Genomic DNA, 26,353 nt, shown 5'->3' with positions numbered 1-26,353 from the left:
GCTAATGTCTTAAAGCTCTACAGATTACTTTTTATAATCAATCAAAAATAAAGGCATACATACCTAGGATTGCAAAAATTAAAGTGTTTGTAAAGTGTCGATAAAGAGAGAGTTTTATTTGATTTCTTCTAAGCTTTAAAATTTTAACAGTTTGAGCCAGGCTGACAAATATGTATAGAAATATTAAGGAAAATTAAAAACACACAAAAACATGATCTTTTCTCCATGTAGTACGTATTTAATTTTAGACTAGAACCCTGTAAAACCTAATAAAATAAATACATAACACTCTAAAACCGCAGAATCAGCTTCAGGTTTGAAACTTTATTTTACCAAGACAGAATATAAATACATATAAAATGTACTTGAAAATTTCACCACTGGTGTGTATGAGAGATAAGTAAATGATAATTACATGTGAGGGGGAAAAAAACTTTGCGTTATCGTCTGAGGTTTCATCAGACCACTTGGTAGCAAAACAACTGCGGAGACAAAAGTCTTCCAGCTTTGCTACAATTATATCTATTTATATGGCATGTACTGTATGTTAAATTCACTCCAAACAGGAAATCTAAGAGGAGAGGATTACATGATACAAAAAGGGTTTATGGTAGTGGCTACAGCTCATAATGCTGGAAACAACGCAACTCATGTTCTCATGTAACAGAGGCAGAGCTGGCAAAACCAAATGAAAGCAATGCAAGTTAGAAAAATACACATCTATAAACACAATGAAGTCTTAACAGTATGTCTAATCGCACATCCTCTCTTTAAGTTTTATAAAGAAATGACACTGAAAAGACTGCAATAGTGTAAGCCTTATGAAGGATCATAACACACTGTGAACTTCCAATATAAAATATTTTTGATAATGTAGCTGTTTGAGCAATAGGTGTGACAATTTCTTGTGTTTGAAAAATAAACTGTCTGTAAATTGTTCCACTTGATGGTGCCCTATTGAATGCACCGACAATGCTGTGACAACATACCTCTAGGTGATAAATCTATTTTCTTCTATTGCGACACTCGCATGACATAAACATTTTTGACATGCAGGATCATTACGGACCATGAAGAGATTATATTTTATGATTCTGACACTTTTTGGAATTGTAATGAAATCGCAAACTTTTGCATGTCAGGCAACTCAGTAAAGTCATTCAGTAAAAAGATATCCAACCTGGCGCCCTGCCTTGCACCCTGTGTTGGCTGGGATTGGCTCCAGTAGACCCCCGTGACCCTGTGGTTAGGATATAGCGAGTTGGATAATAGACGGATGGATATCCACCTGCATAAGGAAGTAGTGAGTAAAGCCCCAACAATGCTCACTAAAAATGGAAGTTTAGAATTGTTTGTGTTGAAATAAAAATATAGGGGGAACACTGACACAAATAGACGTCTGTCACTTTTGTATTAATTGTTACAATTAAGCAAACTACAACTTCAAACTCTTTGTCTTTTACAATAATTCTGAATGTTCTTCTACAGATTTAAAGTGCTAGGCAAGTCCAAGCCATAATCCGAAACTCTAAAAAAGCAGCCGTGAGTCCAGATAGATAGACAGATAGATTAACACCTACAGTGAATATCAAAAGCCTCCACACACTTAATAATGTTACCTGAAAACCAAATATATTTCGGATTAATCAATATTATTTCAGCACATATGTCAGATAAAGACAAATTAAAAATGCTGAAATTTCAAAAAGGTTGCATAGAATTTTAATACTCACTCTACATAATAGGGTGGCACAGTGATAACACAGCTGCTTTGCAGTAAGGAGACCAGGGTTCACGTCCCAGGTCTCCTCTGCGTAGAGTTTGCATGTTCTCCCCTTGTGTCTGTGTGAGTTTCATCTGGCTGCTCCAGTTTCCTCCCACAGTCCAAAGACACATAGCTGGGTGGATTGGCGTTTCCTAAATTGGCCCCAGAGTGTGTTGGGGTGTGTGTGTGTGTGTGTGTGCTGCGTATGTGACCTGTGATGGACTGATGCCCTGTCCAGGGTCTGTTCCTGCCGTATGCTCTATGTTAGCTGGGATAGGCTCCAGTAGACCCTGTACAGGAATAACAGAGTTAGACAATGATAATAAAAGTAGTATTGGGTTATGTTTCTCACTTTAATAAAGATATCATAAATTTGCATAAATTTACATATTTCACTACTTTAAATTCACATTTGATGTTCATTTCTAATGAAACAAAAAAGCCCGCCTTAAAACTTCAGTGTTCTCTTAAATGAGATTTATATATACACAATATCAAGGTGGTATTCAAGTACATTCTATTGGTTTCAAAAAACAATGCACACATCCATAGAGTATTCAGCAAAAATACATATTTCAGACACACTCTTAAGTCTCCATACACCTGGAACTATATATTTTACCTCTATTAGCACTTCATTAAAAGGATATGAACCACAAAAAGCAGGAATCAATGATCGCTAACACAATATCAGCTATCAGAGCTCCAGGGTTATCACGACCCTAATAAGTTAAAAAAGAAACAAGTATATATTATTCCTCATACTATTAATCAGATATATACAAACAAACACAGCAGCTTGTTATATTAAAATTTAACAGTAAGCACTAGCAAAATTATAATAGCTTATAAACTTGCTACATTTCTTACAGCATGTAAATATATGCTCAGAATCTTAATCTTTGGAATATTTTGATCTGAAAGGAGCCTTCCATACTACGTTTCACTAGGCGGTGCGTTCAAGTGGCTCTAAGTGTTAAGAGTTTTATTTAAGAGGTTGCTGTTTCAGTTCGCTATGTAGCCCTGAATAAGATGCTTACTATGTCAGGGTTTTAGTAACAGAAATATGGAAACAGGTCTTCAGTACCAAACCTGTAAAGAGATTTGTGTTTGCTACATTAGTATGTCTATGTAACTAATATTTAATACAAAAATCATTACAATATTTTCATGATATTAACACATTTTCTAGACAACAAGCTAAAGGTATATTTTTGTAAAATAGAAAATGTAAAAGGGTACTGCAAACACCATTAGATTTAACATTTTCTTCTAAATTGACTGGCACAATCCTTCCTCACCAGTAAAGTAAATTTGTCACACATTTAGTATCCTAGGGGCAGGGCTGGATTAAGACCTTTAGAGGCCTTAAATACTTCAAAGATTGTGGTGTCCCCTTGTGTGTCTAATCCAAAATCTAACACAATAATAAACCATAAAATAAAATTGTTTTTTTAATTAAAAAAAACTTACAGTAAGATGGAAAATTTTTATTTTTGTATACTTTTGCTTTATTTATGTTTGAAAAGTTTTTTTAATTGCAAAGTCAAATGCTCCAAAACTAATCTTATGTAACACATCTTGCTTGTAGACTTAGTAGAGATGAGGCATCCAGCCTGTCTTGTTGCATAGTTGTTCTTTCGGGATTTTTAATATACTTAATACTTATACTTATACTTAATAACTGTGGAAATGAACACTGAGCTGAGCAATTTGCGACCATTAATGTTAAATACATACAAAAGCAAACATCTACATTTGGAAAGGCACCTTCAGTATTGTCTTCTACAATTATTTTATAAAGTTCAGCATGAGTGAATCTTGTTTTCACATTTGCTGTTGCACTGAACTTATGACGCACATATGAGTGAAACTGCTGAGGCTGGAGCCCCGTTTTGTGGAACCTGATTCAGCGGCACCATTTGTTGTTTTGCACCATATAATCCACGGTAATCCGGCAGTGGAAAATATCTGTGGTGGCCCCCTACCCTTGATACCTTAATCACATGCTTGTTTTGCTTAATGGTTAACCCAGCCCTGTCTAAGGGTTGGTGTGACAAGTGAATAGTTTTTCATTATCAAATTATCTTTTGCGTAAAACAAAAAAAAAAAATCTTACAATAAAAATCTAGGCTCACAAAAAGAACCTAAAAGGATGAGTTTTAATTCAACAATAAACACAGTAGAGCACTAATATTACTATTTAATTTAATATTGTTTTTTTGTATCAGTATACTGCTGCTGGATTATGTGAATTTCCCCTTGGGATTAATAAAGTATCTATCTATCTATCTGTCTAGAGTTACCTTTTAAAAATGTAAAACAGTTACACACTAAGGCATCATAAACAAGGGCTTTTATGAAAAGTTAAAATAAATATTTCAGATTTACCCCATTTATTCTTAATATTCCTTCCACAGCTGCAAAGACAAAATATAGGACCCCCAATCCAACAACTCTGTGCATAACCATCCCTAATCGAGGTCTGCTGAAAAACAAAACCAACAGGATTTGTATGCAGCCTTTTATTTTATGCAATACTAAAACTGAATCTATTACTTAAATTTAAAGACAGTTTTTTGTATATACATATATATAATTAAGGTAAAAAGTAAAAAAAGTATATTACTTGTGGCAAACAAATATATCTATAAGTTATAAATGAAAAATACTAAATAAAAAAAGTTACATTTTAACTTTTCTAAATGAAGGAATCGCAGTTGCAACTAGGAGTGGGTAATAACCTGGATGGTCTAGTATGCTGGACAAAATACTTTTTATGGTATGGATTTGTGTTTACAGATATGTGAAAAATTAGTGGAAAACGTGCTAAAACAAACATAAAACAAATGGTTACAATACATGTGCATGTGTGTAAGGACAAAGAAAAGGAAAATGTGATTTTATGACAGTTTACTTGTGTCTTAAAGGAGATGTCTTGGTGTGAACTGGGTGTAACAAGCGAATTTAAGAATGTTGCCAAGAGTGATGTGTGGTAATCCAGTCAAGGGGGATGCACAAACCAGTTTGTTTCTTCGTGCCGGTCCCAAGCCCATATAAACAGGGAGGGTTACGTCAGGAAGGGCATCCGGAATAAAATTTTGCCAAATCAATATGCGGACAATACAAATTTCCATACCGGATTGGTCGAGCCCCTGGTTAACAACGACCGCCACCAGTAGTGTTAGCCAACAGGGTGCTGGCAGAAATTGGGCTTCTGTTGGCCGAAGAAGAAGAGGGGGGAGAAGTGTCAGGATGCAGGAGGAGAGGAGGAAGGTAAAAAGAGTGGAACTGAGGGTAGCAACTTTTAATGCTGGCAGTATGACTGGTAAGGGGAGAGAGTTAGCAGATATGATGGAGAGAAGGAAGGTTGATATATTGTGCATTTAAGAAGCTAAATGGAAGGGGAGTAAGGCCAGGTGGATCATAGGTGGATTTAAATTGTTCTATCATGGTGTGGATAGGAGGAAGAAATGGAGTAGGGGTTATTCTGAAGGAACAGTATGGCAAGACTGTTTTGGAGGTGAAAAGATTGTCAGACAGAGTAATGATTATGAAGCTGGAAATTGGAGGTGTGATGATGAATGTTGTTAGTGCATATGCACCTCAAGTTGGGTGTGCAATGGATGAGAAAGAAGATTTTTGGAGTGAGTTGGATGAAGTGATGAACAGTGTACCTAAGGAACAGAAAGTGGTGATAGGACCGGATTTCAATTGACATGTTGGTGAAAGGAACAGTGGAGACGAGGAGGTGATGGGCAGGTATGGTGTCAAGAAGAGGAACGAAGAAGGTCAGAGAATAGTAGATTTTGGCAAAAGGATGGACATGGCTGTGGTAAATATGTATTTTAAGAAGAGGGAGAAACATAGGGTTACATACAAGAGTGGAGGAAGATGCACACAGGTGGATTACATCCTATAGTGGTGGCAGGGGAAAGTGTAGCTGAACAGCATAGGATGGTGGTCTGTAGGATGACAATGGAGATGAAGAAGAGAATGAGAGCAGAGCCAAGGATCAAATGGTGGAAGCTTAAAAAGGAAGACTGCAAGGATGAGTTTAGGGAGAAGGTGAGACAGGCACTGGGTGGGAGTGAAGAATTACCAGACAGTTGGGTAACTACAGCAGATGTAGTAAGGGTAACAGCAAGAAGGGTGCTTTGCGTGCCATTTGGAAAGAGGAAGGAGGAAAAGGAAACTTGGTGGTAGAATGGGGAAGTGCAGGCGAGTATACAGAGGAAAAGGATGGTGAAGAAGAAGTGGGATAGTCAGAGAAATGCAGAAAGTACACAAGAGTACAAGGAGATATGGCACAAGATGAAGACAGAGATGGTGAAGGCTAAAGAAAAGGTGTATGATGAGTTGTGTGAGAGGTTGGACACTAAGGAGGGACAAAAGGACCTGAACCAATTGGCTAGACAGAGGGACCGAGCTGGGAAACATGTGCAGCAGGTTAGGGTGATAAAGGATAAAGATGGAAACATACTTGCAAGCAAGGAAAGCGTATTGAGCAGATGGAAAGAGTACTTTGAGAGGCTGATGAATGAAGAGAGCGAGAGAGAAAAGAGGTTGGATGATGTGAAGATAGTGAATCAGGAAGTGCATGGATTAGCAAGGAGGAAGTAAGGACAGCTATGAAGAGGATGAAGAACGGAAAAGCCGTTGGTCCAGATGACATACCTGTGGAAGCATGGAGGTGTATAGGAGTGGAGATTTTAACCAGATTGTTTAATGGAATCTTGGAAACTGAGAGGATGCCTGAGGAGTGGAGAAGAAGTGTACTGCTGCCGATATTTAAGAATAAGGGGGATAAAATTGATGAGCCACAGCATAAAGTTATGGGAAAGAGCAGTGGAAGCTAGGTTAAGAAGCGAGGTGATGATTAGTGAGCAGCAGTATGGTTTCATGCCAAGAAACAGCACCAAAGATGCGATGTTTGCTCTGAGGATGTTGATGGAGAGGTTTAGAGAAGGCGAAAAGGAGTTGCATTGCGTCCTTGTGGACCTGGAGAAAGCATATGACAGGGTGCCTGGAGAGGAGCTGTGGTATTGTATGAGGAAGTCGGGAGTGGCAGAGAAGTACGTAAGAGTTGTACAGGATATGCACGAGGGAAGTGTGACCGTGGTCATGTCTGTGGTAGGAGTGACGGATGCATTCAAGGTGAAGGTGGAATTACATCAGGGATCGGCTCTGAGCCCTTTCTTATTTGCAATGGTGATGGTTGGCAGACGAGATTAGACAGGAGTCCCCGTGGACTATGATGTTTGCTGATGACATTGTGATCTGTAGCGATAGTAAAAAGCAGGTTGAGGAGACCCTGGAAAGGTGGAGATATGCTCTAAAGAGGAGAGGAATGAAGGTCAGTATGAACAAGACAGAATACATGTGTGTAAATGAGGGGGAGGTCAGTGGAATGGTGAAGATGCAAGGAGTAGAGTTGGCGAAGGTGGATGATTTTAAATACTTGGGATCAACAGTACAGAGTAACAGGGATTGTGGAAGAGAGGTGAAGAAGAGAGTGCAGGCAGGGTGCAGTGGGTGGAAAAGAATGGCAGGAGTGATTTGTGACAGACGGATATCAGCCAGAGTGAAAGGGAAGGTCTACAGGACGGTAGTGAGACCAGCTATGTTATATGGGTTGGAGACGGTGGCACTGACCAGACAGGAGGAGACAGAGCTGGAGGTAGCAGAAATAAAGATGCTAAGAATTGCATTGGGTGTGATGAGGATGGACAGGATTAAAAATGAGGACATTAGAGGGTCAGCTCAAATTGGCTGGTTGGGAGACAAAGCCAGAGAGGCGAGATTAGGCTGGTTTGGACATGTGCAGAGGAGAGATGTTGGGTATATTGGGAGAAGAATGCTAAGGATAGAGCTGCCAGGCAAGAGAAAAAGAGGAAGGCCTAAGAGAAGGTTTGTGGATGTGGTGAGAGAGGACATGCAGGTGATGGGTGTAACAGAACAAGATGACGAGGACAGAAAGATATGGAAGAAGATGATCCACTTTGGCAACCCCTAACGGAAGCAGCCGAAAGAAGAAGAAGCCAAGAGTGATATGTGGTTTATCCAGATTGATATTTCATTGATAATGTATTTTGTGTTTAATTAAAAAAAAATAAAACAAACTGGCATACAGTATAATTCAAACTAATAAGTACACAGCAGATACAGCCATATACAAACATAAAAGAAAAAAAAAAAGAAATCAACATTTAGCCCTGCTCATAAAATCAGCAGCAATATGGATAGACAGCCCCATCTAACATATTTTTTTATTAAATGTGATAAAACAGCTAATAGTGTAAGAGAGTTAATCACGGGCCCATTGTGCTTATTTTAAAATTATATTAATTAAATCTTGCCATGTGTTGAAAAACTTGTAAACATATCCTCTTAAAGAGTAAGAGATTTCTTCCAGAATAAGAAAAGTCTGCATATCAGTTTCTCATTGTTACAAAGAGTAAACTGGGATTTTTTCCAGTTCATCAAAATAATATGCAGTATAGAATATTACAACTGATTTCTCTTTGCAGCCTTTAATCCCATCTGGTGGTACCACCAAGTATACCATTCATGCATTACGAATGATTTTAAATCCTTATCATAAAGCTGTTTAATCTACTTAATAAAATGAATCAATACAAAACATAACCACATAACTGAAGAGTTTTTTTTACCCACCAGCAAGTTAAGCCAAACCAATGCAATCGGAAATGTCCAGACTGTTAGATATTCAACTATGAAAAATTAATCTATTAACAGAATGTCCAGTCCTCACAAGGAGAACAACATGTTGCTATGATGTCGGCTATACGGTCGGCTTGGCAAATTATTCAAGGCACACAAGCCCAAAGCCATTTTCACAATCATACAAATCTTTGGCAAATTAAAAAGTACTGTTATCTGCACAGACTTGTCTTTCTCTGGTGCTGTAATACATAAAGATCCCCAAATTTCTCCTTGCAATAACTTACAAAAAAAAAGTGGTCTCTTAATGGAAATTAAACAATTAAAGTACCAGGTGAACAATTAGAAGATTTCAAAGATTACGTTTATGCTAATTAGTGTGCATTATAAGCCAAAAATCTTAGTAGTGTTACAGACACCAAACCAAAAAAAACACACACACATAAATAAAAGAAAGAAAACAACACTCACTTGACTATTCCATATCCTAAGCTAACAATGATGACAAGCAGTCGAGCAATGGTTCTCTTCAGGGAAGAAATCAGCTCAGCAAAAATCAACAAACCTTTAGCTAAAGAAAAATTAAAGTGTAAATGGTAACAAAAAAAAAAAAAAAAAAAAACTTAAATTCCAAATTTGAAAGTTGACAAAACATTCCGTGAGTTCATTCATGAGAAAAGTTGTGCACAACTATTTAATTTATTCATCAAGCATATACTGTAATACTTACAGGCACATTATATTAAAGTTGCATTATGAAAATGTAATAGTATTTTATTAAAAGGCATGAAACATACATTGATAAACTACATACACACACTACCAGCTAAAACATTTAGAACACCTCCGTTTTTCTGGTTTTACTTCAAATATAATCAGCTGAAATGCAATGAATGACCTAAAATGTTGAACAATTAAGCAGTAAAATGCCAGAGGTTTTAATTTAAAGTTTTAGTTTAGCACAAACTAAAAAAAGGACATTTCAGAATATTACAAATGGGCCTTCTTAATAGGTTACAAGCTACAGATGTTCTGCAACAATTAAAGTAAATTAAGCCTTGTAAGTTAAAGCAAACAATTTGCACAGGTGTCCCAACTTCTGTCAATTACTTAAAACCTCTCTGTCTTAAAGCAGAGTTGGAACAGACTGTGTCACTACACCCTCTGAAGTAATACTTGTACAATATTACAATAATTAGAAAGTTGTAAATTCTATTGACAATGGCAAGAAAATGTCAATTAACAAATGAACTGAAACTGAAAAAACTGAGTTTTTTTTATATATATACTACTTTTGACTTGTAGCATATATACAGTTAGGTCCATAAATATTTGGACAGAGACAACTTTTTTCTAATTTTGGTTCTGTACATTACCACAATGAATTTTAAATGAAACAACTCAGATGCAGTTGAAGTGCAGACTTTCAGCTTTAATTCAGTGGGTTGAACAAAAAGATTGCATAAAAATGTGAGCCAACTAAAGCATTTTTTTAACACAATCCCTTCATTTCAGGGGCTCAAAAGTAATTGGACAAATTAAATAACTGGAAATAAAATGTTCATTTCTAATACTTGGTTGAAAACCCTTTACTGGCAATGACAACCTGAAGTCTTGAACTCATGGGCGTCACCAGATGCTGGGTTTCCACCTTTTTAATACTCTGCCATTCCTTTACTGCAGCGGCTTTCAGTTGCTGTTTGTTTGTGGGCCTTTCTGTCCGAAGTTTAGTCTTCAACAAGTGAAATGCATGTTCATTTGGGTTAAGATCAGGTGACTGACTTGGCCATTCAAGAATTTTCCACTTCTTTGCTTCAATAAACTCCTGGGTTGCTTTGGCTGTATGTTTTGGGTCATTGTCCATCTGTATCATGAAATGCCGCCCAATCAATTTGACTGCATTTAGCTGGATTTGAGCAGACAGTATGTCTCTGAACACCTCAGAATTCATTCGGCTGCTTCTGTCCTGTGTCACATCATCAATAAACACTAGTGTCCCAGTGCCACTGGCAGCCATGCACGTCCAAGCCATCACACTGCCTCCATCGTGTTTTACAGATGCTGTGGTATGCTTTGTATAATGAGCTGTTCCACGCCAACTTTTTTTTTTGCCATCATTCTGGTAGAGGTTGATCTTGGTTTCATCTGTCCAATTTAGCCTTTCTATTCTTGAGGCTTATGAGTGGCTTGCACCTTGCAGTGCACCCTCTGTATTTACTTTCATGCAGTTTTCTCTTTATGGTAGACTTGGATATCGATACACCTACCCCCCGGAGAGTGTTGTTCACTTGGTTGGCTGTTGTGAAGGGGTTTCTCTTCCCCATGGAAATGATTCTGTGATCATCCACCACTGTTGTCTTCTGTGGACGTCCAGGTCTTTTTGCGTTGCTGAGTTCACCAGTGCTTGCTTTCTTTCTCAGGATGTACCAAACTGTAGATTTTGCCACTCGTAATATTGTAGCAATTTCTCGGATGGGTTTTTTCTGTTTTCGCAGCTTAAGGATGGCTTCTTTCACCTGCATGGAGAGCTCCTTTGACCGCATGTTGTCTGTTCACAGCAAAATCTTCCACATGTAAGCACCACACCTCAAATCAACTCCAGGCCTTTTATCTGCTTAACTGATAATGACATAACGACGGACTTGAACACACCTGCCCATGAAATAGCCTTTGAGTCAATTGTTCAATTACTTTTGAGCCCCTGATAAGAAGGAATTGTGTTAAAAAAATGATTTAGTTGCCTCACATGTTAATGCAATCTTTTTGTTCACCCCACTGAATTAAAGCTGAAAGTCTGCACTTCAACTGCATCTGAGTTGTTTCATTTAAAATTCATTATGGTAATGTACAGAACCAAAATGAGAAAAAAAGTTGTCTCTGTCCAAATATTTATGGACCTAACTGTGTGTGTGTGTGTGTATAATATATATACTGTATAAATAAAATGTATACTGTATATTTATATATATATATATATATATATATATATATATATATATATATATATATATATATATATACAATATACTGCATATATATAAAAAAATCAGAGTGTTTAAAGCACTTACTGGCTGATCCGGTAATGTTAATGTTTTGAAATTCCGCACAAAACACAGCTTTCTCCAGCATTCCCAGAAAAATTACAGCAGCAATCCAGAACTGTATTCTGAGTAGGTCTTTCCAGTAGCATGCTGACCAGATAAACCACAGCAGGCCATAAAGGATGTACACAATGCACATCACCATGTAAAACTATTAATCCAAAAAAAAAAAGCTTTTTAAAACATGGTTATTTCACCAATTTTATGTATACTTGTAATTTGTCTATGCATTTTTGAAAACCTGCATTGCCCAATATATAGCGGTGGGGAGTGGGATCTAACTTGAGCACAAAACAAAAACCAACCCTAAAATGAACTTCATTAATCTTGGGGGCCCTCACAAATACAATCACACACTTCCAAACGGGGCCTAAACACCATCATATTTGGGATGTAGTGGAAAACCAAATATACAATAGGTGATCTGGCACTGTAGCATTCATTTTAAAATGTGTGGATCCCTGCTGTTCTTCATTGAAAATCACCTTAGGTTGCATGGAAAGATTTGAAGGAATAAGCATCAATAACTGAAATAATATTGCTACTGAAAAAAATACACATTCAATAGGAATAAAAATAATAAATGGTCATGTGACATGTTTCTCTAAAAGCAAAAAAACATGAAATGTATACAGTACCCCATTGTTAACACATAATTTATGTTTGAACTGTGTTCATTAAAACCATACTTGCTTTACAGCTTACAAAATTCAGACAAAAAAAAAAATCATACATGCTTGAGTGCCAGAAATATTTATTGTAATAAAGGCAGCAACAAGCCTGCCAGGAAAAGATTTCATATACTGGTTTAATTTAATATTGTACGGAGTTACTCAGGAGAGTATGTAAACTGTGGTTCTACTAGAAAGAAATGCTAACTACTAACTGTGACAAAACATTCCTTAATCTGCATTTCTGAGTGTGCATGCACACACATCCTCATATGTCCCTCTCCAGATACACACCAGCTCCTCATGTCCTTACATTAAAAAAAGGGAAGCTCTAAAAATATATGGATACTTAGCTATTCCCAGTGTCTCCCAATGAAGATGTATCACGTATTTTATTTTCTCATGCCTCAGTAGTCAATTCAGAGTCACCAATTAACCTTTCAATGTTTTTGGGATGTGGAAAGAAACAGGGATACCAAAAGAAAATTCACACGGACATGGGTAAATATTCAAACTAAAGGGAACCTAACAGAAGGTCAGATGATCCTTCCTTATGCAACAAGCAAGAGAAGGATTACAGCTCACAAGAGTTTAATACATTTCAATAAATGTTACAGTAACTTTTTTTATTGCTTGGGAACTACATAAAGGCATGTGATTATTTTTTGGCCCCACTGAGGGTTAATTCCTCTCTTGTGCCTGATCTGTTGCATCAGACTCTCACTTACCCACATCTCCAAATTAAAATATGAATGTTTATTATTTAATTGTTTCATTATTTATAGATGTGCAATGAAATAAAAATATTCTAAAGTGGAATATCCATCCATCCATTATCCAACCCATTATATCCTAACTACAGGTTCACAGGGGTCTGCTGGAGCCAATCCCAGCCAGCAAAGGGTGCCAGCCCACCGCAGGGCACACAAACACAGACACCCCCACCCCCAAGCACACACTAGGGACAATTTTGGATCGCCAATGTCCCTAACCTTCATGTCTTTGGACTGTGGGAAGAAACCGGAGCACATGGGGAGAACATGCAAACTCCACAAAGGGAGAACCCGGGAAGTGAACCCAGGACTCCTTACTGCAAGGCAGCAGCGTTATTACTGCGCCACCATGCCGCCTTAATTCAGCATAGCTAAAGACAAAAAGCATAAACCCAAATAAAAAAAGTGTCATTAATACACAAAATATGAAAAGTGGCAAATAATGCTAAACACTGTAGAACCAAACTAAGAAAAACTTCTTACAATTAGAAGTGGCCATTCAGTGACTGATATGTATCCATGACTTCCCTTCATGACAACATGTGCTACAAAACAACATGTTCACAATTTAATTAATGTCGAACAGTTTTACTACACATCTAAAATGACAAAGATTGAACACATTTACACAGTAAGCATTGCAGGCACAAGGTACAAGTTAAAATTGGTACTTGAATTTTTTTTTTTTGAAAGTTATGGTCTCCATAGATAACTAATAAAAGTACAGTCTGTATACCTCTACCATAAAATTTTTAGATTAAATGCTTTCAGTTTGACTGCTACATACAAATATGACAAAATAAGCCATTTCGCTGCAGTACCACTAGATATACTCCCTATTTCAGAAATATTTTTTAAGTAGCCAGCAAAAGACTTGCCTGTAAGATTCCAACGCGCTTGTTCTTTGTGGACTTTAAAAGAAAGGAGAAAGAGATATGGGCCATCTCTCCATGTTTTTGCCAGGGTATCATACTACATGAGGAGAAGAATAAAAAATGCATTCTCTTTCTCAGTTGTATTAATAAATAAAACAAATGTCTAATACTATTATAAACTTAGGTTTTGGTTGCATGCCGGTTGAACATTCGGCAAGTAAGAATTTATATTGCTACAACTACTAAATATTAATCATCAAAGATTACTAGATCATTACTACAAATTGTTATTAGAAATCCATTTTAATATATGCCAGTATTTTTTGTCTCTTAAAAACCAAACAAATATTTCCAATATGCCAAAGAATAAATGAAAAACACAAAATAAGGTTCTGCAACACTAGTATCATTTTGCTAACTTTAACATTAAACATTACCCGAACATTACTATGAAAATCCTTGTAAGTTCCCCTTTTACGTCTTGAAGATTCTTTTACCTTTAGGGAAAAAAAAAAACACACATAAGATGAAACAACTGGTTGTAGTTTTGACATTTCTGTCTTAATCATTTGATTTGTCAATTTTACAAAGCCCTCTCAGATGGAAATGATTCACATTTAATTAATAAAATTCAAGTAATATATATTTAATTATCTAACAAGTGAAAATGAATGCAACTCTTACTGTATCTGTGCATATAAATGTTAGAATATAAAGATTCTGAGCCTTACAAAATTGGATAAGCAAAGTACAGTATACAATTTAAGTAAATGCAAGTTTTAGAACAAAGAAAGAGTTATGGCAGGGTAGGGGAGTATGTGGAGTATTCATTAAACTTACTAGTAACTGCAGTGTTTAACTCTTTCCATAAAGAAAGATGTGTCATGGAACCTCACAAATTCAAGGCTCTTACAAACATAGCGTGGGGAAAAATGATTTCTGAAAATGCAAGAACAGCTTTCCAAAATCAGGTGATTTGAAAAGAAACTTTATTAATGTGCGAGTATAGTAGAGGCACAACACAGTCACAGAGTGCAGACAATATTGGTGGAAATCCTCTTTAATAAAACCCTTGTGTGCGTCCAGGTGTCCGTGTGTGTGTGTGTGTCTTCTGGTGAAGTGCATGCGCGGGGCCACACAGCACGTGTTCAGTCTCTTCCTGTGCATTCCCTGTGCAGAGAGAGAGAGAGACAGATACACACACAGACGCGAGCGAGTCACTCACACACAGGCAGGCGCTGCAGTCCACACACACACACAGGTAGGCGCGCGCGCGTCACACACACGCGACACACACACACACACACACACACACACACAGGCGTGCGCGTGCATTGTTGCAATGTTACTTTTCTTGGTTGTTTATTAAATTACAGATTTTTCAAATGTTCATTTTTTCCCCTGTGCTTAAAACTCATTAAAAAAAAGAGTTTTTAGCGAGCGGGTCATAAGACTATAGCAAATTCTTTCAGTGTTAGTTTTCTCTGTTGTTCAAGGTTTTCTTAGTGTTATTCAATGTTTTACATTTAGTTTACTATTACGCTGTGCTTTCTATGGTATAGTTAACTATATTTGTGCTTAAAAACTTAAAAAAAAATATATTTACATACAGTTCATAGGTCTGGAAAGGATTAATTGTATTTACATACAATCCTATGGGGGAAATGACTTCGGTTCACGACCAAATCGGGTTACAACCAGAGTTTTGGAACGAATTATGGTGTGAGCCGAGGTTCCACTGTATTACTGTCCGACAAAATTACAGGCATTTTACGGAAATACAAACCAGTATTACTGAGAGAGAAAATTAAAGGCACACAATACAGTGACACATATTACAGCCACATACAAGGTCCCTTGCCATTTAATATAGACTGTTCATACAAATGTTTATGTACTACTGTTCTAGCGCCCGTTATTGTAATGGGCTTAATGTCTAGTATAAATATAATATACATATGTATGGAGCAAGATGCAAAACCAATGTTAGGATGACTGTCACAAATGCATAACCTTAAAAAAGTTTCAAACATAACATTTTACCAAAAGTAGCATCTGCATTATCCTCATTAAAAATGGACAGCAATATCTGAAAGCACGTACTCCTATATATAACACAAGCTTAGAAATTTCATACATTTGACTCTACAGAAGCCATCTATGACATTTATTACTGAACTGCATAAAGTGACATATTCAGTGAAATTTAGAAATTTTAATGTACCATATTCCTTATAAATTAAGAGTTAAAACAGTAACTGCAAGTATGTTTTCCATAAAAGTGAAAAAAAAATCAAATAAGAAGAAGTCCAACTAACAGGCAGATGATTAAATATTTGTAAATATTCAGTTCATCATCCATATGTACATATCAGAATGCTGTGTTCAGTCTAATATTTGTGACACTAGTATATTTTTGAAATAAACAGCTAAACGACTTTTATATTCAATTTCAGATATGTAACTTGTACAAGAAGCTTGGAGAATACATTATAAAGAGAAATTTACAAGTTACAAAATGTACGTTGACTTACTATGTCAAAAGGATTTTGTTCATTTTTATCATTTAGCGATTCATGTTCTTTCTCCTGTTAAATAAAGTAATTATTAAAAGTAATTAAAAATTATTTAAGAGCAGAACAATTATGAAGTGTGGTGATAGACAGCAATGTCACCTGTAGTTTAAATTTAATTAAATTCATTCCAACAATGCCTGTGTAGGACAGTGATATCTACAATGTCGGTCTCAGAGACAAACTGTACAGTTCAAGCAAGGTATTAGCAATATTTAAAAAGTGCTTGTTTTATAATTATTCAGAAATATTTCTGCAGCTGTTCCCCAGGTTGTAGGTCCCTGGTTTAAAACTATTTTCAAATATTAATCAGCAAAAGCGAAAGTCACCTTTTCATCAATGAGTGGTGGTAACACAGAACGAGGCAACAAGGTACTCCTCTGAAATTAAAAAAAAAAGGTGATACTATGATATACAGCATTGATTTTTCAGACAAATCTTTTAATGTCAAAGACAAATAACCATCATTTAAATTATAAAACACATATACTGGCAAGACTGGCAATTGGCAATTATTAAATTTTACTGTGGCCACACCAAAATACTCTGGGATTGAAATACGGTGACCAGTTGGCCCAGGCCATGACAACCGCAACCTTCAAGGGTAACGGTTTCTCCAAAGAGGTTAACTTTCTTGAGGAATGCTAACTTAATGTTTTTACAGCATCTCTTCTATTTTTAATGGGCCATGTCTTAATTATTATGTTAACAGGACATTTAATTGCCATACTTTTGTTTGTGTTATCCAGCGAGGTTTATTTCAGTTTTATTGTTTAACATGAATGAGTATATTCCATGGTTGTATGTATAGTACTTTACTGTTATCATATTATGAATTTTAAGTCATGTGCAAGAGCTCTGAGCCTATACACTGTGATGAATGCTATACAAGAATAAACTGAACTGAATATTATTTTAAATAAGCTGGAATATTTTATAGCACATGTGACAAAAATTAAACATATACCTTTCATTTAAACCAGTAAACTTAGAAAGTTTAACAATTAAACATGTACAAATAAGCTTTTGTATTTTCTGTTTGCCCCTTATTTTACCTACTCAGTATTCTTCAGTGTATATATTTCTGCAAAATGATTCTTAAATAATGAGTATGTGCAGATGTATTGAGTAATTCAAAGAAATCTGAGATGCTGTTATAGAAACTAGTAGACAGAAAAATCTGTTTACTGTACATTTATAATGCATCTAATGAATACAAATTTTTTCTTTAAGGAAAAAAATGCCTTACACACGAGCCAATGCTAAACTAAAACAGGGCACAAAAATTAAGTTTCCCATTGGATTTGTTTGGGGAAAAAAATAAAAAAAAACAAAAGCAGCAACTGGTCTTAAACAGGTTCCAGAATTAAAGCAGACGGCATATGTGCACTACTCTAAGTAGACTGCAGTACTTTTCTCGTTTCAGACAGGATAAACTGTGGGGTTTTTTTAGCAACTTTAAAATTTAATTTAACGTAACTGAAAAAATACACATTTGAAAAGGTAGTTTTGGTTACTTCCCCACTTCTAATTTTGTTTTCTCTGTGGTTGATAATGTGATGAGGTATTTTTCTCATTTTTGATTAAGAAACTGTCCTTGCACCAGTTAATCATAAAAAATAAAATAATTAATTCTCTTATGTTTATATGGGGCGGCATGGTGGCGCAGTGGGTAGCGCTGCTGCCTCGCAGTTTAGGAGACCTAGGTTCGCTTCCCGGGTCCTCCCTGCACGGAGTTTGCATGTTCTCCCCGTGTCCGCGTGGGTTTCCTCCCACAGTCCAAAGACATGCAGGTTAGGTGCACTGGCGATTCTAAATTGTCCCTAGCGTGTGCTTGGTGTGTGTGTGTGTGCCCTGCAGTGGGCTGGCGCCCTGCCTAGGCTTCGTTTCCTGCCTTGTGCCCTGTGTTGGCTGGGACTGGCTCCCGTGACCTTGTAGTTAGGATATAGCAGGAAGGATGGATGTTTATATGCTTTTGAGCAAGTAGTTGTCTCAAGTTATCTCTGTTCTTACTTTGCTTCAAAAATATATATATATTCTAAAGAAATACTTTTAATCACAATTTTTTTTTTTTTTAAAAACCAACTACGCAACACTTCACAAGAAGAGACACTGTATGATTAATAAGCACACACCAAACTATAAATTAAAATAAATTATTTTATTGACTGGCTTTTTACACCCCATTAATTTATACTTTCTGGGTTAACCATTTAACAGATGTTTGTGGCTTTTGGAAAGTCGCACCTGAAAATTTTTAACAATGTATTACAGAAATAAAATTGTATACTTACATTTAGTATTGGAAACATAAGCTTTTCATCACTGCATTGCACGTTTTCATAGGTTTGCTCAATGTATTCTCCTCTAATTAAAGGGTTTGGGTCAAGTAATTCTCCACGACTTAGCATCGTCTTGTCATACACGTCCTGAAAACAGAAAAAGGGGTATGAACTGTAAATGTAAATTACATGTAAGACACAAATGACTGCACCAAGACTTAACAAAAAACAACATTTAAAGTACTTGATATCTTTCAAAGATTAAAACAATGATTTCAAAGTTAAACGTATTGAAGAAAGAAATTAACGAACATTAACATTTACCTCAATGTTACCATAATCATTGTGACATGGATAATATTTTAGCAGCCATTTGATGGTAAATGTCAATGGTTCTGGACAGCTGAAAGGCCAAACTGTAAAGGAAGATTATGAGAGGAAAAAAAAAAATCATGAATACAAAATAATGCAACACAAAAAGAACAGACTGACAAGTATTTCTAAAAAGATTTATTTATAACTTTTAAATTAATTTAAGTAACAATAAAATAATAATGAAACAATGGTAAATTAAGTAGATAATAAGTAGATAATTTAACACCCCAATACTGGTACCCACAGTAGTCCATATACAGCATTTAACTCTGAACTTGATAAAACATTTTAAAGCTTGATGTGAAGATTTAAAATGGAAGCAAAAATATCCTTGAAACAACTCATTACAATTAGAACATTGAATAAAGTGTTCTCTTTCGTGCTAACCAATACAAAGACATTACAACTAATAGTGAAAAACAAAAAAGTTCCTTAATTAAAATTACACTAATGACTCTCAGTAGCTCATTAAATGTATTACTTTAATAATTGTTTATGCCTTTAAGGCTTGAGGAACAATTAAATTAAAACTAAGCATTTTATAAACCTGCAATCTTTTTGACCAGGATTTCAGTTTGCTTTAACAAAACATATAAAAACGAAACAAACAGAGAATTAACCGAGAGTTAAAGTTAAAATGTAATGGTTATGGCGAGTCAAAAATTCAGTTCAAATATTTCAATAACCTTAGTTTCTTTCCTCCATGATTAAAATGTCTAGCAAAATAAATCAGAGGTATTATGTTTTTGATGTCTTATATAAAACAGACTTTTTTCCCCCACTTTAACACATAATTTAACTTACTTTTAAGCTTAATTTCTGTATTGTTGAAAAGAGATTTTCTTAGCATTATTCGGCTTGATGTCTAAAAGAAAAAAAAAAAATATTATATAAAAAAAAAAAAAAAATGTAACTCAAAATAATATATTGTGCCAGGAGGATGCACATATCGAATGCCAAGTTAATATGGAAAAAAACCTGAAACAACAAACGTCAACTGTGATTTCCTTAACAATATTTATGCACCAAATAGTGTACAATTAACAAATTAATGCAATTTTTCAATTTACTTACTTTTTACATATGGTAATTAATTATAATTACAGGGTGACACACAAAAAGCATCCCTTTCCTGGTTTTAGTAACAGCAGACACAGCCAGGTGAAGCTAGCTGGACAGTTTGACGTCTGTGGCAGAGCGACGGGTGCTGAGAAGGCTCCTGTCAGTCATGGAGAGTCCACTGAACAGGATCATGTCCAGACAGAGGAGCAGCTTCAGCAATAGACTGCTGTCACCATCCTGCTCCACTGACAGACTGAGGAGATCGTTCCTCCCCAACACTATGCAACTCTTCAATTCCACCCAGGTGGGGTAAACGTTAACACTACACAAGATTATAGACAGTTGTACCTGCCTTACACTCTCCACCTTGCATTTTTTAACTTGCACTGCGCTTTTATTGCTCTTTAATTAATATTGTTTTTTTATCAGTATGCTGCTGCTGGTGTATGTGAATTTCCCCTTGGGATTAATAAAGTATCTATCTATCTAACTAGAAGGCCTTGTGCACATTTTGTTAGTTCTGTCAAATTCATCGGAGCAGCTCATTCCAGTTGCGGAGCTGTATGCTTGCACAGAGTCCTTCACGTTAATGCGTAAAGGATTCTTAAAAAAATATCCCCATTGGGGGTATGGCTGCGAAATGCATAATTCAGCAACTGGTGAAAAAAGTGGAACAGTACCGCTTCTGTGAGCAACGCATCGAAACCAAGAACCCATCCAAATACCAGAGGTTGACAGCAACATGGAAAATTGAATAAAAAGAAGTCCTCACAAGTAGATGATCACAACAGACAGGGTGTGTCATTAAGGTCACGTCAAGTGTGTCCTCCATGATTTATAGGCTTAACTTCATTCCTCACCTGCTATTAACTCAATTTTCAGTAAACTTAATTTAAGTGTCTACTGATTTTTTTTGTTTTAATTCTAGAAAAACCTAATTATGTAGAATCTAACTGCATATAATCTTTCAAAGTATCAAAGATTTCAATTAAGAGATGTTTAAAAAAATTATTTCTTGATTTATCCACATTGCAGATGAAATGCTGGTGCTTAGAACTTTGCTAAAGTAATGTGGAGGAGAGGTGGTGAGGCCTAACCCAAACAGATGACGTGCAAGCGGATGCAGCAGATTGCAGGCCCACCCACGGCATTGCAAATGCCAGTTAAGCTAACCTGAACATCTTTCATGATGTGGGAAGAAAACAGGAATGCCCACAGGAAAACCCACACAGACAAGGAGAAAATGTGCAAAATCCACATGTACATTGACAATAAATCCAGGGCTCTTGATTTAGATTCAGAAAACAACCTCGCTAACCACTGTGTTTGTATTTTTTAATCTGAAATTAAAAGTTTGAAATAATGAACATAAACATGCATACATTTTATTTGCATACATTGGAAAATTTATTTATAACAAATACTATATACTAGCCAACCCGCGGCATACCATACACCGCCTAATCAGGCCGGTTTTTTAATGATTTTTAAGCAGAGGGAGAAAATTAACATTTGAAAAATCGGTAATGTAATAAATCAGCAAGAAAAGCAACATTGGAACAATGCACGGAATGAACCAACACACAATCGTCCGTGACTGAAAACTGGCGGACCCCCATCGCGCCCTGCCTGCTCATGTGCCCACCTCCAACTTGTCACTTGAGTCGCCGTCTTTACGTAGTCCAGATGTACCTGTGAGTGACGTAGACTTTTCATTGCTCTGTGCGGTTTTGGCAGCTTTTCTATATATAATCCACCCAGACACCCGATCACGGTAGTAGCGTGAATTGCTGTATGTAGCGTGTAAAACAGTTTGCTATGGTGCACGCGGTCGAGCATCGTTACCGAAAACTCGGTTTTTAAAGACTGCTTACTTCATTGTGTTTTAACCTCAGTTGTAAAATTGTTTTAAGGATCCCATGGGATACCCCTCGCAAACCATTTTACACGCTGCATATGGCGATTCACCTCCGCGAGAGACATGCCTCTATGAACAGTCAATGTGGCTCGGAGGTTCACGTGGCCTTTACGACAGACGAATATAAATGACGCCGTTTTTTCTGTGTCGTCGCGTCCGAGTTGGTGGGCGTGGCTCTGAGAGTTGTCGTCATATCCAATGGTCTTGGAGTCGTTGGCCGTGGCTCATTCCTGCGTGTGCCATAGGTGTCTTACTTGTCGGCGGCTTAGTGAATCTGCTTTCCATGGGTGTCTTGCCTTAGTGAATTATATATATATATATATAGATAGATGATCAGAGGTTGGGTCTTCTGAAATTATTAATTAGACAGCAGAATTAGAGTATTATTAAATCTCTGCCCTTCAATTAAATTAACATCTTATTGAGGGGCCAGTTAATATGAAAGGAGAATTCTACCTGAAAGGAGGATACCGGGTGACAAGTATGTCTCTCCTTACGGCACAATAGATGCACGATATCAAGTGAAATGGGGAATTTACATGAATACTTCATTCCAGCAGTACTAAAGCATCACCAAAATTCACCAAGCCAGTATTTAAGAATATATATCTGAAAGCAGTTTGTGTTTTTCGTGATTTTTTTTTTTAAACCATTCATGTTTAACTACACCAAAGTAAAATAATCTTTAGAAAAGATGCAAATTAAAAAAAATGCAATTCAATAGCAGTCACACTGTCATTATTCCCGCATGCAACCACCTATATGTTCACTTTCACATAAATCAGTGTGGGAAACTGTCCATTATCCTCTTCTTGAATCTGTTGCTCACTCTTCTACAAACATGATAGGGATTTGGTAAGGCTACAGAATGGACACATGGAATACCCAGCCATTTCTAAACCCTCTTTTTTCATTACAAAGTTGCAATGAGTCAAAGCCTATTTAGCAATGCTGTGCACAATGGAGAAATGAGCCCCTGAAGGTCTACCCAACCAACGCACTGCAAAGACACATTCCTTTCTTTTTATATATATATATCATTAAAAAACTGATATAATTTCTTGTATTAAGAATTTACTACTTTTCACATATCTCTTGGAGTCAGAGCGCAGTATTAGCCAATCAATAGCAACCCTGGAGCAATTGCAGGTTATGGGCCTTGTACAAGAGTTGCATCCCCTTTGGCAACCACAGGATTCTAACCGGCAACCTTCTAGGTACCGGCGCACAGCTTTAGCACCAGAGCCATCACTCCACCTAAGGCAAATTCAGAGATGTGGGTTTACTTACCTTGCAAGGTGTTTTTTTTTTTTTTTTTCTGTGAGGAAATTGGAGAAGACAGACAAAAGTGATGGATAAGTTGGGAAATCGATACCTGACAGTCAAATTTCAAACATTGAAGATCTCAAATGCATTACAAGCTCCAAATAACTTAACATGTCCTTCTATTCTGAATAAGGCCTAAGTGAACTGAAAGGTGAATTGAACCACCTTACATGTATTTGAGAGGTTGTCAAATGGATTGAAAGATAATTCAAGACTTATGAAAATGCAACTACAACGTGTTCAATTGCATTTAAAATGGCACACATGTTTTTGCATATCACAATTGAACTCCATCTACTGAACAACAGGAAAGGCACTGCCAGGTATTTTCAAGTCTTCTGTCATTTTTTTTTGATATGTTAAATTACTTCAGACAGATAATAATATTGGTATGAGAGAACATTAATACAAAAAGTGACCAAAACTTGAAATACACAGAGGGTAACATACAGAGAACGTTAGGCAGAGATGTCCAGATAGATTAGATAGAAAAATTTGTTATGAATGAATTGAAAGCCTCCTAAGAACGGATGGCAATTTATTAATTAAAAAATATAAATCAGAAAGAAGTTTAGTAGACCTAAATTTGAACACTTCGGTCATATTTTACTAAATGCTGTATATAACAGATTTCTATTCATAAATGCTTAATAGCTTGTTTGAAAGGTCGTTTTGTTATCTATTATTTTAAAGCCATCAATGTACAATACATAAAAAATTAGAAGGCAAGCATCTGTGATCCAGACACAATTTGTATGCATTTGTGTGTTCTCACATTTCTCTTTACACTTTAAGTTGGTTTTGGCGCTTTCTTAACTGCTTAGCCTGCTGCTGATGCACTCCTGTATGTGAATATTCCAGGTGATAATAAAAAAAATTATGCTGAGCTCTTTAGAAATGTTTTCCTTGTGGCATACGTGGCACATTAAAGGCGTCACTTGCAGCCCCCTTATGTGCTGCAGTTTGTGCTCAATAAAATCAGCCGCCTTCTGATCGTTTACTGGAGGCGAGCGATTTGCCACCCCTGCCCAACCCACCGGCACTCACATCCGATCCGCCTGGACCGCAAGCATTTGGGTCCAAAGTGTCGCCGATTTAAAATCGCGTCTCTCCGATACAAAATTCAGCTCCGGTCGGGTACCATTTGCTAGGCCTTGTAATTCGTCAGAGCAGCGAGCCACAGTAATTGAATGTCGGCGGCAGGACTCGTGCTGCCGGCGTGTAAGCTTTTCCCCAGCCCAGTCGCTTTAATCACGTCACGCCCTCTTTTTTTCCCAAGCTAAAGCGCTAGCTACTCACGTTGTTGACTGTGATTGTCCATTCTCCCGGTTCTGGCACGCCTGACACCGCCGGATAAAGTATGCAAGATAACAAGCATAAGAATTCCAGTGACGATTTCCAGCCCGGACGTACTGGCGAAGGAGCCATGTTTGACAACCCAGCACTGCCCTCTCCAGCACCTCACCTGTCTCGAGGTGACGTCAACACCTCACCTGAGTACAGGAAGGACGAGGCTGTCCAGCCCCGCCCATCAAAAGACACACGGTCCGGTTAGCAGCCGTTCGCACGGGGAGCGCCTAGCGCATGTGCTGTATATACTTTGTGCTGTATGCACATTCGCCCCCTTCCTGACTTCCTACATCACTGCAAAGTATTAAAGCGTATTAGGGCCACGATGAACAAAAATATGGACACAGTGAACAAAAAAATGATCTAAATGTCGAAATTAAAGTCGACATGTTGACTTTATTCGCGACATTTTCATTTTATTCTCATCATTTATGTCGAGATTAAAGTCGACATGTCCACTTTATTCTAGTAGTTTATTTTGTCAGTAGAATGTCGCAAACTAAACTTCATCTGAAAATGAATGTTTAATTTACTAGATTTTCTCAAACCCCGTCATAAATTCATGTAGCACATTAAATGCTTTATATTAAGTGTTCCCCGACCCAGTTGTTAATCTCTATGCGCTTCTTAAACTGACTTCCTCTTGCACTGAGAGGCGCACACAGCGATCGCCGCACGTTGACTTCATGATATTCCTGCTCTATGAACATTCAGAATACTAAGATAAATACTTGATATCTTCTTCACGATGAAATGCATTAAAGCGCATGTATTAAACATGGATGGCGAGAGGCACGGTGGCGTGGCTGTACAGTGCTGCTCCCTTGCATTATGGGGTCCCCAGGTGTATGTTCAGTGTTGAGAACTTTATGGCAGGTGTGACGAGGGTCCAAAAAACTGGATATATGAATGGGTATCGCACTGGTTTAACTGGAATATCGTGTAAATGTAGGGTTCGTGATGTGGTGGTCTTAGACACGAACGCAGAATTCTTCTGAGCGGGCTTTCTTTATTCCATGCGTGCTGTCTCTATCTGACGTACCTCCAGTTCCTATCCTTGCTTTTTCTTTCTGCACATAACGAATCACCACACGATAAACGTCTTTGTGAAATTAAAACAGGTTATAAACTTAGACCTCAGAGTTTTCGGGACTTAAAATGTATTAAAGCACGTGGGGACACGGTGGCGTGGTTGTTGCACTGCTGCTTCGCTATGGAGGAATATTGAATTTGCATGTTTTTCTGGTGGGTCTACTCGGCGTGCTTTAGTTTCCTTTCAAAGACATGTAGGATGTGGGGTTTTGTTATGTATTATTGACCCTGCTACTTAATGTGTTGCAAGTATTCACCCTGCGATGTGTTGGCGCCTCATTCAGGATTTACTCCTGCCTCGCACAAGATACTTGCTGGGATGGGCACAACCCTGAATGGATGGCATAATTAAACATGTATAATGAAGATTTTTTTTTTTAATTTCTGAAAACTTCATCCTAGCAAGCACCTGCCCCCACATGCTTTAATAATTTAAAGTTCTGAAAACTCTGAGGTCTAAGTTTATAACTTGTTTTAATTTCACAAAGACGTTTATCTTGTGGTGA

At 37.0% G+C, this 26,353-nt stretch overlaps 1 protein-coding gene across 1 annotated transcript in view; it reads right to left on the bottom strand.

Moving 5' to 3' along the window:
- tmem87b (transmembrane protein 87B) overlaps nt 1-24,990 on the bottom strand; it is a 32,940-nt gene extending 7,950 nt beyond the window's left edge. Inside the window, exons 1-14 of the mRNA XM_039739002.1 lie at nt 24,705-24,990; nt 19,904-19,964; nt 19,049-19,140; nt 18,737-18,871; nt 16,772-16,822; nt 16,404-16,457; nt 14,307-14,366; nt 13,816-13,966; nt 13,478-13,539; nt 11,518-11,701; nt 8,921-9,020; nt 4,157-4,250; nt 2,416-2,487; nt 64-172 (exon numbers count right to left, since the gene is read on the bottom strand). Of these exons, the coding sequence (XP_039594936.1) occupies nt 64-172; nt 2,416-2,487; nt 4,157-4,250; nt 8,921-9,020; nt 11,518-11,701; nt 13,478-13,539; nt 13,816-13,966; nt 14,307-14,366; nt 16,404-16,457; nt 16,772-16,822; nt 18,737-18,871; nt 19,049-19,140; nt 19,904-19,964; nt 24,705-24,833 (1,354 nt within the window). The 5' untranslated portion in view covers nt 24,834-24,990. The remainder of the gene's footprint in view (nt 1-63; nt 173-2,415; nt 2,488-4,156; nt 4,251-8,920; nt 9,021-11,517; nt 11,702-13,477; nt 13,540-13,815; nt 13,967-14,306; nt 14,367-16,403; nt 16,458-16,771; nt 16,823-18,736; nt 18,872-19,048; nt 19,141-19,903; nt 19,965-24,704) is intronic.
- Nucleotides 24,991-26,353: the final 1,363 nt, after the last annotated feature.

Source organism: Polypterus senegalus, chromosome 16 (genome assembly GCF_016835505.1).
Source record: "Polypterus senegalus isolate Bchr_013 chromosome 16, ASM1683550v1, whole genome shotgun sequence".
Taxonomy (NCBI): domain Eukaryota; kingdom Metazoa; phylum Chordata; class Cladistia; order Polypteriformes; family Polypteridae; genus Polypterus; species Polypterus senegalus.
This window is presented reverse-complemented; position numbering and strand designations above follow the sequence as displayed.